Raw genomic sequence first — 13,306 nt, forward strand, 5'->3', positions numbered from 1 at the left:
TGAAACAATCACTTAATGTATCTGTTTTAGTCACAAATAGCTCCTTTCATCAATTAAAATAAACTTCTGAAAGTCAATTATGCTGTCACAAATGATCCTCTTCTTATAGAAATGATTGAAAATTTGATAAACGGGAAAATATCATTTGACATTACTGGCTTCTAGAGCCAGTCAAGAATTCTAAAAATTACATATTAGAAGGACTTCCTTGGAAACAGAAGCTTATCTTAGGTTCTCATCTTTAGCACTGTCATCTACAGTTTAACTCCTCCATCAATTGTCAGCACTCTGCCAGTCTACACGAAGCAATAATGCACAGCTTTCCAGCTCTTGGTTAAACAGGACTAGTCACTGATAATCTACACTGTCTTGTTGGCTTAAGATGTTTCTTTCTTTTCCATTACTTCATGTAAGGCCTGTGTAACTCTGCGAATTTGTGTGCCGACCTATTAATACTGGATATATCAAAGGAAAACATATTGTCAAGCAAGAAACCTGTGAAAGTCTAATCCTCTGTGTCAGATCTTAAAAGTTAAAAAAAAAAAAGAAGATAGGAAAGATATAACTAGCAAAAAAGGAAAGCTGATTTATCATCTCTCTCCTACTAACAATGTTCCCTCTGCTTCCTCCACCCCTCACCTTACTTGAGGAAGTTGTTTACCAAATTACGTTAGGAGGTTGCTAAAAGTGGGAGAAAAATTAATAATGTTTTAGGGCTAGAAATTTTTTTTTTTTAAAGATACCCTTGAAGCTGGTTTAGTTTAAATGCTTGACTACCAAAAGATTTTCATGGATAGACTGTATTTTATCTGCAAAAGTTTATAAAAAGCTTGAATATATAAAAAGTGCTGATGTTTCCAAATGTAAACACTACAGGGTCTTTATTCCTAATTACATAATTGTCTATCCATCAAATAGTAACTACAGAATATCTTTCAGTAAATGACTTGTAGCAAAAGCTTTTAGTTGAACATTTTTCTGGGTAGTAGTGGGGAAAGCAAATATCCAAAATCAAATGTTCATGAATACAAATCTGCCCTTTGCCACTTTTTAATATTGTCGTGTAATGTAATTCAGAATGTTTCCTATTTATAAAGACTGATAATACATCATAATGTTGCTGAAGATTAAATGAGAGAATATATGTGTATATTTATATATTTTTTCTATTTATCATGCTTAGGTGTTAAATCAGTTCCCCTTTTCTATTAAAGATCCTGTAGGCGGACAGTAGGTCAAAAATTAAATTAGAAAATTCTAGGAAAACCACATATTCAATGACTACGTTTTCAAGCTTACCTACATATAATGTATCTCTTAACAGAATGAGAAATTCGTTTTAGGTTTTATTTTTAAAACTTTTGGATTTCAATGGTATCTGCAAATAAATCTTGTAATAAGTTTTTGAGTTAACAAGCTGTCATTATTTTTTATATTCCCCTCCTACAAAATCATATAAAAACATGAACATGTAAAGATTTTTTCCACCTCAAATGTATACAATTATTCCATGGTACAGTCAGTCAACAAATCCTTTACTGTCATCATTAGGCATAAAGAATGTATTGACTTATGCAATATATGTGCTTCCAGATAAAAATAAGTACACTCGCTTTTCAGTGAAATCCTTCAGTCAACACAGTATTACAAAAAAAATTGTTTTTAAAGCACATTCATACACTAGTTTATCTGTTTTTTTAAACTCACAAGTCAAAAAAGGGCAATCTCAAACTAGGGCGCAGATATGTAAGCTTTTCTTAGATGATCAGTTCCTTTACAGGATAATTTCATTTACTACCACGGTCATGTGAGATCATTTCCCATTAGAAAAAGATAAGCTTTCATACCAACAGATAAGGCCCTGCCACATTATAACTGAACACCAGAATGTGAACATTTTAAAATTAGAATTCTAAAAATTGAATGAAAACTGAAAGGTAACAGATTTGACAGGTATTTGCAAAATTAGTATTTAAGTATTAGTAATTAGTATTTAATTCAAAAAGAGTCATGTACCACAATGTTCGTTCCAGCTCTATTTACAATAGCCAGGACATGGAAGCAACCTAAGTGTCCATCGACAGATGAATGGATAAAGAAGATGTGGCACATATATACAATGGAATATTACTCAGCCATAAAAAGAAACGAAACTGAGTTATTTGTAGCGAGGTGGATGGACCTAGAGTCTGTCATACAGAATGAAGTCAGAAAGAGAAAAACAAATACTGTATGCTAATACATACATATGGAATCTTAAAAAAAAAAAAAAAGGTTCTGAAGAAGCTAGGGGTGGGACAGGAATAAAGAAGCAGACGTAGAGAGTGGACCTGAAGACACAGGGAGGGGGAAGTGTAAGCTGGGATGAAGTGAGAGAGTGGCATGGACTTATACATACTACCAAATGTAAAACAGATAGCTAGTGGGAAGCAGCCACATAGCACAGGGAGATCAGCTCAGTGCTTTGTGACCATCTAAGGGGCGGGATAGGGAGGGTGGGAGGGAGACGCAAGAGGGAGGAGATATGGGGATACATGTATATGTATAGCTTATTCACTTTGTTATAAAGCAGAAACTAACACACCATTGTAAAGCAATTATACTCCAATAAAGAGGTTAAAAAAAAAAAAGATTTAACTATTTGCATAGGAAGGCAAACTGAAGTTTTTATGGATATAATGAATGACTTGATATCTGGTATGCTTTTACAAATTCCAGCAAAAACATTTTTTTAATAAGTCAGTGAGAGAGAACAATGAAATAAAATTGGGCAAAAATCAGTAACTGTTGAAACTGGGGGTTCATAATACTTTTTTTACTTTTATGCATATTTTAAAATTTCTATTATAATAAAGTGCTTAGAATTTGAAGTATTACACTTTTTTAAACAAATGAGGGCACAGAGATGAATTAAATAATGAAGTATTAAAATTCGTATTACTTTGTCCTTTTGTTATTGTTACTATTGCTACTGTTATTACTTCAACAACAAAATGTAACTATTCAGCTCTACTGACATTTTGAAGCAATAAGTCATGTGATATTAAATTCTGTCAATCAAGGCAGGAAGGTACTTACCTCCTTTAACTCTGGCCAGTCTACAAGGAGAAGTTTAGCTGGTGGCCCAGAAATTAGCTGCACTCGAATAAAGTCAGAAAACTCACGCCAAGTAAAACAAAGATCCTTATTTCCAGGGGGACCTGGAATAAATTTGATGCCTCTCACACTTATACTTTGTGTATTTTCCTAGTGAGGAAAAGCACATTGAAAAGAAACAGGGAGATAATGTTTAGTTTTCAGAAAAATGAAAGAAAATGTTGTCACCACCCATGTGCATACAGATGTGTTTCTGGTATAACAACAGCAAGTAACTTACACATATGCCAATACTGGAGTTCCCTGAATTTCATCTCCTTGAGAGGAGAAACTGAAATTCTTTTTTGTGAGGGAGAAATCTAAAAGGTTCAAGCTATGTCCTTTTTCCTGATATTTTCCTAATTTCCCTCTTATTTACACTTGCATTGTCTCCTTTCTGTTCCCCAAATAGCCATGCACGTGCTTGCCCAACACCCTTTGCACCCGCTCCTTCCTTCTGATTGCAACATTTTTTTTACCTACATGGCTTTTCTTCAGGTTTTTGCTCATAGAATACCTTGACCAGAGGGGTTTTCTGTAACTAGCCTATATGATGGTGCCCTATTCCCACAGCCCACTTTAATTTTCTTCCTGTCACTCATTTCCTATCTGTTATATGCTCTCCCATTACAAGGTAATCTCCGAGAAGGTAGGGGCTTTGACTTGTCACAACCCCATCGCTGGTACTTAGAATGCCTAACATCTGTTAATGCGAATCAATGACACTAGCCTATAATCTTTGCCAAGTGACTGAAGTAGATAAAACCGATTCCGTACTGGCATGAGCACTGTAGTATTTGCATTTTAATAGTGACCCTTAATGATTTCATCATCTTAAATTTCCATTAAGTACAAATATTAAGTACAGCAGATTTTAAAACTCAGAGTTAAAATGTCATGTTTTATGATCTGAAACAACTGTTTGTAGAACATTTCTGTAAAAAGACATTGCAAAACAATAGAAATTAATCTCCCCCAAAAGCCCATTGAGTGCAGGGGAGTTTTTTCATTATTTGCAAAACAAATTAAGCATTCATTAGTACAACATATTGAAAAGTTCAAAATACGTGAAGTCTATAGAATCCCACATTTAATAGTGAAACACCAAATGCCCTTTTGAAGAGGTGATGTCTTAAGTAATCTTGAAAGTTATTCTGGTTTTACCTCATATCTTGAAAATAAAATTTGCATGCACATTAACAAATTGTAGATGAGTATAAATAGAATTAAACACAAAATTCTGAAAGGTACTCTCTAAGGTCTAATGTTGATATTATCAAGGGAATGTACTTCAGAAGAGCAGTACATTTTATGAAGATGTGGAAATGATTTTAAGAAACAATGGCATATTAAAACCAGTTTTTTTTTTTTTAAAAACTTTAAAAATAGTGTTTTTTAAAACAACTTTGGTTTTAAAAAAAAAACCCAGAGGCTCCCTTTTTTTCTGTAGAGACTAGGGGTAGACTCCTATTGTTTGTTTGAAAGTGAGTCAAGATGGTATACATCAGTTGTAAAATGACAGCAGAAAGAAAGAAAGTCAATTTGACTGGAGAATGAGCCCTGGGAGGAGACAGGTATGCTGCAGTGGAATACTATGGAGTACTTTAGGCCACCCTAAGGAGATGGAGTCTAACTTTACAGTATAAAATGCTGATAGGTGGCATAAGATGGGAACTGAAAACTGACACTAGATTTGGTCAGGTGGCACAGGGCAGAAAAAGAGCGACAGTGGCTTGCCTGGGAATGATGGTCAAGAATGTGAAAACAGAGAGTATATACAACTCTTCCAAGGAGCTGTACTGTAAAAAGGAGGAGAGAAAGAGGGCCGTACAAGAAAGCTGTGAGGGTTTTTTTATTATAGCATGTCTATATGCTGATGGGAATCTAATAGATTATAGCATGTCTATACGCGGATGGGAATCTAACAGACGGGGAAAACAAGATGTAGGAAGACAGGTTACAATTTAGGAATAATTAGTGAAAGAGGATGGGAGTCTGTGCGTAAGGCGACAGGAAGCAGAGATAGTTCATGTACAACAGCAGTTATTATCTGACTTCATCTACACAGAGGGTGAAGCTAGACAAGAGAAGAACCTGAAAGTCAGAGATCAAACCTCATCTTTTACAGTAAACAAAACACCATTAAAAGTTCCTCAGCAGTGCTAAGATATAGTGAAAGTGATGTTCTGAAAACTAGAAAATAATAGCCCAGCAGATTAGTGGAAACAGAAATTCTAGGTGGGAGGGGCAACAAGGAGGCTATTATGATCATTCTGTCGGGTAAAAGGTATAATGGAGGCTCCAAAAGGAAGAAGAGTTTTAAAAACCATTAAATGCCCTAAATGGATTCAACTTTACTTGGGGCTTAGCATTCCTTCTTTTTGACCTACTCGAGCCTGGTAGGTTCCTTGAAGGCTCAACTCCAACATCTTTTCTCGAAAACTGTCTTTAATCTCTCCAAGAAGAATACATTGTGTTTCCTTGCTTGTTTTAAACTGAAATAATTCCACCAGGGTTCTTATTTTTCAAGCTAATCTCAATTAACTGCACAGCTGCAAACTTTCACCACTAGTTTTCTCCCAAGCATTCTATTTAATGCAGGGACTGAGCACCAAGAAATTTTACTCAAATAGCTACATGAAAAACTATCTTTATATACATATCAAAATATTTAAGGATGAAATGATATGATGTATGGAATTTGCTTCAAAGTGATAGATAAGGGGGAACTGATGAATGTTGAAGCTGACTGATGGGATCATGGGAATTACTTATACTATTTATTCTATTTTTGCATATGTTCAAAATTTTTCATTATGAAACTTATTTTAATGCCTTTTATAATTTTTCATTGTAAACACTGAAATCAAGTCTCTCTTATTTTTGTTTTTCCCAAACGTTTTGTTATATATAAACTGAATGGAATAAGCCAACTGTTATGGAAAACAGCCATACCTGAAAAGTAGTTTTCAAATGTGAGCTATCAAGTCCAATCCCAGCAATTCCCAAGGCAGATAGAGAACTTGGTGAAAATGCTTGAATTTGATTTCCATACTGATCTGTAACTATTATAACTATAAAAGGGGGAGGAAGTTTAATTTTAAAGTATCTTAATAAAATATACAAATATCCATAAACACACTTATACAATTAAAATTATACTTAGAAACTCATTCTAACTTTGTTCTTGTGTTTCTTTCTGGTAAAATGTAATTATAATCACTTCTTTTATAATCACTATAAAAATAATAAGAATATACATAAGTACACTTACATTTACATATTTAACATGATGCTGATGTTAATCAAGTTTTTTACCATGAACATTTGAAGGAAATAATTTAGTATTATGTAATATTCTAGATATAAGAAAAATACAGGATACATATGAACCCACTAATATATTTACTTTTTACTCTTAATATTAACTATTAACATTTCTAACAAAAGTCAACATTCTTTTCAACAAACTATTTTTGCCAAACTGATTTCACAGTTAGGTCACCATAGGCAAAGACAGGGAAAAGCTTCAATCTTTCCAACAATGGAATTTAAACCATAAACCGTATATAAATCCCAAGTTTTCCTTTCAGATTATGTATGCCAAAACATGAACGTAAGGACATATTATAGAAGTGTTTTAAAGAAAGAAAGCAGGCCATACTAACCTATTTCTCCTTGAAGCTCTTGGCCCATCTGTACTGTTTTTCCTCCTTTTAATTCACATTTTAGATGTTTAGGTTCATCAGGAAGTGGTCTGCAATTGATTAACAAGTTAAACGCCTTACTTGCACCATTAATTGTAGAAAAAAATTAGTTTAAATATGCTAAAGAGTAACAAATACAACACTCATTTTCTAAAACTTAAAGTAACACCCCTCTAAATACCTCTATTTATATAACATAACTATTAACCCAAAAGGAAATAGAGAAAAGATAGCTTGCAAAGAGAGTAGAGAATACTGACAAAACACACACACACACACACACACGTGTTAGATTACAGCTATCTATGCTGGATTAAAAGGAACTTATGCCATGAGAGCACTGAGAAAGAAAACAGATGGGTCTGTAAGAATGACCCATCAAGAGATCTGTCTCTGGCTGAAGAGTAGTACATCTTACAATTTTATCTCAAACATGGAGCTATTCTAAGTGTTGCAATAGTATGGAAATGTGTAGAGGAATTAAAGTGAAAAAGGTTATTAAAAAAGAGGCAGCCGAGGAACTGACAGGCCAGGGTGAAGGACAGGTTTTCAATATAGTTACTTAAATCTTCCCCTTTTCTATCAGGTGGACTCAGCTTTGAAAATCATCACTAACCAATGAAAGCATTCTTCCTTCTGAACAACACACTGACTGATCACACTGTATCTTTTGGACTTTTCATGTCTGTCATTCTGCAGGAGTTTTCACTGTTGCTTGTCCTAGGAGGGCTTTCCTTTATCAAAAGTTCTATTTCTGACAGATACTAGAGGGTCAATTAAGCAGAAGCTTGTAACAATATTAAGAATCAATCACTATCTTCAGTGAAGCTTTATTCCGAAGACAACCCATTTCCAAAAAATTGTGAAAATTTCTATATTAAAAAACAACTTTGGCATGTGTGCTTTGGAGAAAAGCACTTTTGTTGCCATATGCTGAATTTTGAAATACCTCAAAATATAATATGCCCACAAACCTTACTGTAAATGCACTTTCCAAAGACACATGATCATCTTGGAATGAAACCTGGCAATAGCGCATATCTTTTACAGATGTTGGTACTTGTACATCAGGAAGCAGACCCTGTAGTAAGTGCTCTTTGTTAATCTCAGGAGTCCAATTAACCTAGAAGAAAAATTATATATTTAAGAATAATATAAAGCTTAATCTAATGCCTTCCAACTGCCACTTATCTTACCAAAGACTCTTAAAATTATAACCCATCCTCCCCACCCCTAAGGAAAAAGAAAAGCCCCTTATGACCAGAAATGATGGTCGTTCATATATTACTATAATAAAAAAGTATCTTCCTCATTGTCTTTCCTGATAATGTTGCCATATCTTTCAAGGCAATAAAATAAATATTCCTAAGTCATTTCTTTAGCTTTTGCCACAAGATTATCACTGTGGTCATTATAGTTTTAAAAAAACCATGTTAATCAAATCATGTGATCAATTCTGAGAAGTAATAGTCAATCTTTTTTTTTGAAAAGAATCTTATTAATACAGGTTTTAAATGAGATCTAAGTGGACCTGATTCAGCAAGGTGAGAAAACAAGTTAAATCCACTAATGTAATTACCATCCTGGCCACATCTTGATCTTAATCTACTCTGGAATATTTTCAGCTCTAATTTTAACTTTACATCTCTTAAATTCCATATTTTGTTACCTGATCCATTTTTTAAGTTGATTACCCTACACTATCCTTTTAAACTTCCAATCCTTTCTATTTAAGAATTTTTAGCTCAACTTTATGCTTTTAGCCTTCTATAGCTGTGATTCTTAAATCATTGATATTCTAATATTTTAATCCTACTTTATGCTGTTCTTAGTTACCTTTTTTTTTTTTTTTTATAAATTTATTTATTTATTTTTGGCTGCGTTGGGTCTTCATTGCTGCACGCGGGCTTTCTCTAGTTGCGGCTAGCGGGGGCTACTCTTCCTTGTGGTGCACAGGCTTCTCATTGTGGTGGCTTCTCTTGTTGTGGAGCACGGGCGCTAGGTGCGCGGGCTTCAGTAGTTGTCACTTGCGGGCTCTAGAGTGCAGGCTCAGCAGTTGTGGCGCACAGGCTTAGCTGCTCCGCGGCATATGGGATCTTCCAGGACCAAGGCTCGAACCCATGTCCCCTGCATTGGCAGGCGGATTCTTAACCACTGCGCCACCAGGGAAGTCCTCTTAAGTTACCTTTTAATCTTTTTAAACCGTCTTTTTATTCTTTATCATACCTTTTTTCCCTTTTTTTTAAATAATGGAAGCAGCAAGCAGGAGTTACACAAAAAGGCTTTCTTCTCTCACCCTAGTTGTGCTCTCTCTTCAATGAATTCCTAGGTCAGTTTGGGTTGACTTTCCTCAATACTGGAGAATTCTCTAAAGACTACAAAACCACTTTAAGCATACACATTTAATAAAAGTATTTAATACCCTTTATTATCAATAAAGGTGCATGTTTTAAAATCTTTGGAACCCAATAAATATATAACTACTAGAATTGAGGCAGAATGTGTCAAAAGCTGGCCATGAGCTTAGAGAATGGCAAAAAGAAGGTTATATACAGAAAAAGGCTCTGAAGTCAATGTTTCTCCTTACCCTTAACATGAAACTAAACTGTGGAAACATTATGAGAAAGCAAGGAATCAGTTCAGAAGCCAGGTTGCTGGTACCACTTTTAAACTACTTGCCTTCAAATCTGCTGACAGAGATAAAAATGGCTTGCCTCCCTTCCAAGCAGGATAAGGATTATTTATCTCGAAATCCTCCCTTCCCTCATTACGGAGAGGAAAATAAACTGGCTGGAGCAAGGGTTATTCCAAATAAGATTTTAAAAATAATGTCAGCTGAATCCTGGTAAACAATTATTTTAAAATATCAGATCCTGTATTTGGAGACTCAGGATGGCTACAGAATACAGCAGTGCAAAAGAGCGGAATTCCCTGGTGGTCCAGTGGTTAGGACTCCACACTTTCACTGCCAAGGGCCGAGGTTCGATCCCTGGTCGAGGAACTAAGATCCCACAAGACACGCGGCATGGCCAAAAATAAATAAATAAATAAATAAATTAAATTTTTAAAAAAAATCTAACCATTTTGATTTGGTTCTCTGTTAAGTGAGCTGTTAAAGTTTCAACACATAGATTTACCCTATCAAGGTACAAATGATACATTTAGATGGCAGGTCTATGAGGACCATCTGAAGCTACTGAGAACTGACAAAAGCATTGTCTAAGGATCACACTTTTAGAGACTGCTATACCAATTTCAAATGGCCAAATCAGGGGTCTGTAGTTAACAATACTGTTTTACCATTTTCCTTTAACAGATTTTTATTTAGTGCCTTCAGAATAGCTACAAAAACACCGCTTTGGTTGGGGACTTCCCTGGTGGCACAGTAGTTAAGAATCTACCTGCCAATGCAGGGGACACAGGTTCGATCCCTGGTCCAGGAAGATCCCACATGACACAGAGCAACTAAGCCCGTGTGCCACAACTACTGAGCCTGCAAGCCACGACTACTGAAGCCCGTGCTCCACAACAAAGACAAGCCACCACAATGAGAAGCCCGTGCACTGCAACAAAGAGTAGCCCCCGCTCACCACAACCAGAGAAAGCCCGTGTGCAGCAGCAAAGACCCAACACAGCCATAAATAAATAAATAAATAAATAAATAAATAAATTTTAAAAAACAGACAAACACTGCTTTGGTCAAGTGGTGATCTTGATTGTGAGTAAAGAAATACAGTTCATCAGGACTGGAATTTTGTTTAGGTGTCAAAATCATTTTTCTAAGCATGAATTTGTCACACATGTATCATTCAACATTTCTATCTGGTGCATGAAAAAATATCTTACTTAGCCCAGGATTTTATATAACAGTACTATTTTTCTGTGATAAGCTTCTTCTTAGAGGATAGCCTATAAAACTTGTGCAGAGTCTTCCAAGCAAAAAAATGAACAGAATTCTTGCAAATAAACAATCTGTTTGAGATACTTACTTTAATTTTCTCTGCTAAAGCTGATGTTATATGGATTTCTCTTTCTCCTTCATCATACATTTGAAAAATAAGGTTATGCATAATATCTCCTGCTATCCAATTAACCTCATCCTGATGTTTGATCTGGATTGCCTTTTGTCCTTCTACACTGAATATCTGTAATCTTGCAACATGGCTACTGGGAAGCAACTTAATAGTCTTCTCCACAGGTGCCACATCTTTACAACTCTAGGAAGAGAGGAAAACACAAATATATACTGAATGACATCTGTACTGAAAACACAGTTTTTGGCTTTAATGGTAAATCTTCCATATTGCTTAAGAATTTATTTCCAATATTATGGGAGATCATCTTACATACTGTTAACATTCATAGATTTTCTCATTAAGAGGATACTATAGTATTAATAATTCCATATTTTATACCATCAAGTTATAAATAATGACAGTGGCCACATTCTTAAAACCAAAAACTAGCATATTTGGACTTAAAAGAACTTCCTTCCCCTTTATTTGTAAATTTACTTAAAAGTGTTGCAAACCTGTGAAATTTTAATCATATGACACAGATTTGGTGACCAGCATTTATTAATAAAAATAATGGTGTAATAAATTAAGAATTTTCCATAAATTAAAGATAAATATTGTCATAAAATATGTTATTTAATGAGCTTCTAGAGCTTTTTCAATTCATTTTACATTGGGGTGAGTGGACAGAGTTGCTTGTAGCTAGATGAGGACTCTAGATGCCCCTAAATGTTGAGCTGGCATATTTATAATTTGTTATGGGCACATCAGTGTTCCAAAGATCAGTAAAGATGAGCTGGTGTGCTACATAAATTGATTTTAGGCACACAAAGTTAAAACATTACGTAATTATTTCAGAATCTAGGTATAGTGCATTCCACAGGATACAAAAAATTCATATAAGTCTAAGCTTAAAATACCTCTACAATCCTACTTCACTCATGTCTCCTTCCTCACCCAGTTGCAGTCATTTTACTGAAGCCCAGTCACATGAACAATGACATATTCAAAATTCCTACCTCACAGAGTATCAGGCAAATAATCCATCCTCTATTATAAGCACATTTTATTTGCCCGGCTCAAACTTGAGAGTCACTGCTTTTGGATAATATGTTCTAACTGCAGGTTACAAGATATACCTTGATCTTTGTGTTAACTGACCAGGACTCTTGGTGTTCTGCCTGTTGCTGCTCTGCAGTATTTACATAATTATATGTAAAGGCTCTCTTGCTCTCAAGCCCAGATTTCTCCCTAACTCCAAGTCTTTTTCCTGAATCTCCTGATCTTTTGCAAGATGGTATGCTCAAAAATATGCTGCCCACATTACTGAAAAAAGGAAATGCATAACAAATATTTGAAGATTATCAAATATAACCAGTTTCAAAAGAAAAGAATTAGAATAAAGTCAAATCATTTCATTCTAATGTAAAAAAATAAAAGCTTTTACCCTTTCGAGGCTCAAGATATGTTAGCTGATATATACTTAGTAGAAAAAACACTGGTTAATCAACCGATCAGGTAATTTATCATCTACTAACCATATCAATTATGAAGAAATCACATTTAGGTATTTTACTTGTATAAGTATTTGTTATCCCATTTAGCAATCTTAGGAAACCAAATGCTTATATCAACTGCCTGCCCTTCTCTAGGCTGGCTTCACCTTCAGCCATGATGTATATCCAATAACAAGCGTCCTACTGGCACATTAACACAGCAATCTCTTTATAGGAAAATACTAATGAAAAACCATGTATTTATTTTGTTAATTATACACACATATTAAATATTCATATATCCTTCAGTGGTGGTTCCATAGGGGCATTTACCAAACTTTCTAACAAACAAGTGTAAACTGTAAGAAACGAGAATAAAATAAAACTGATAATTGTCATATTTTAATATAGGAAAAAATTAATTTTAGGAACATGTAATCAATAATAGCTATAGATATTATAAAAGGTTTGATCAAGAAAATTACTAATATTTGATACAAAATGTTATTTACTATACTATTTTATTTTTGCCTTTTCTTCCCTCTGGCTAAAAGAATCACAAATATCTCATTTTAAAAAGTCAAACAACTTTACATAAAATATTATAAAGCTGCTAAAGAATATTTGTATAAAGACTCAATATAATACCAATGAATAACAGTAACAACTTACAGGTATTTCAATTTTTGCTTTAAGCGTCTGGTCTTTTTTGATATTCTGAACTTGAATTGCTGGTCCTGACAAAATACTGGTTCCAGAACTACTGCAATCCACAACGTAGAGTGGAAGGTTTGGAGCACCTGAAAACTATTGGAAGCATACAAAATAATTTAAGACCCCAATCAAATGTAACTTACTATTCAATAACTGTTATTTAAATTTTCAAACAATTTAGTACAGCTACTATTTCTGGCTATAAATTAGAAAACTATAAATATAATTCACTAATATT

The 13,306-nt window shown here is 34.4% G+C and overlaps 1 protein-coding gene across 1 annotated transcript in view; it reads right to left on the reverse strand.

Moving 5' to 3' along the window:
* Positions 1-13,306, reverse strand: part of SMCHD1 (structural maintenance of chromosomes flexible hinge domain containing 1) — a 133,872-nt gene that overhangs the window by 47,046 nt on the left and 73,520 nt on the right. The window contains exons 24-29 of the mRNA XM_068562948.1: positions 13,027-13,161; positions 10,832-11,059; positions 7,817-7,965; positions 6,804-6,892; positions 6,091-6,209; positions 3,079-3,246 (exon numbers count right to left, since the gene is read on the reverse strand). Of these exons, the coding sequence (XP_068419049.1) occupies positions 3,079-3,246; positions 6,091-6,209; positions 6,804-6,892; positions 7,817-7,965; positions 10,832-11,059; positions 13,027-13,161 (888 nt within the window). The remainder of the gene's footprint in view (positions 1-3,078; positions 3,247-6,090; positions 6,210-6,803; positions 6,893-7,816; positions 7,966-10,831; positions 11,060-13,026; positions 13,162-13,306) is intronic.

This window comes from Eschrichtius robustus, chromosome 14, assembly GCF_028021215.1.
Source record: "Eschrichtius robustus isolate mEscRob2 chromosome 14, mEscRob2.pri, whole genome shotgun sequence".
Taxonomy (NCBI): domain Eukaryota; kingdom Metazoa; phylum Chordata; class Mammalia; order Artiodactyla; family Eschrichtiidae; genus Eschrichtius; species Eschrichtius robustus.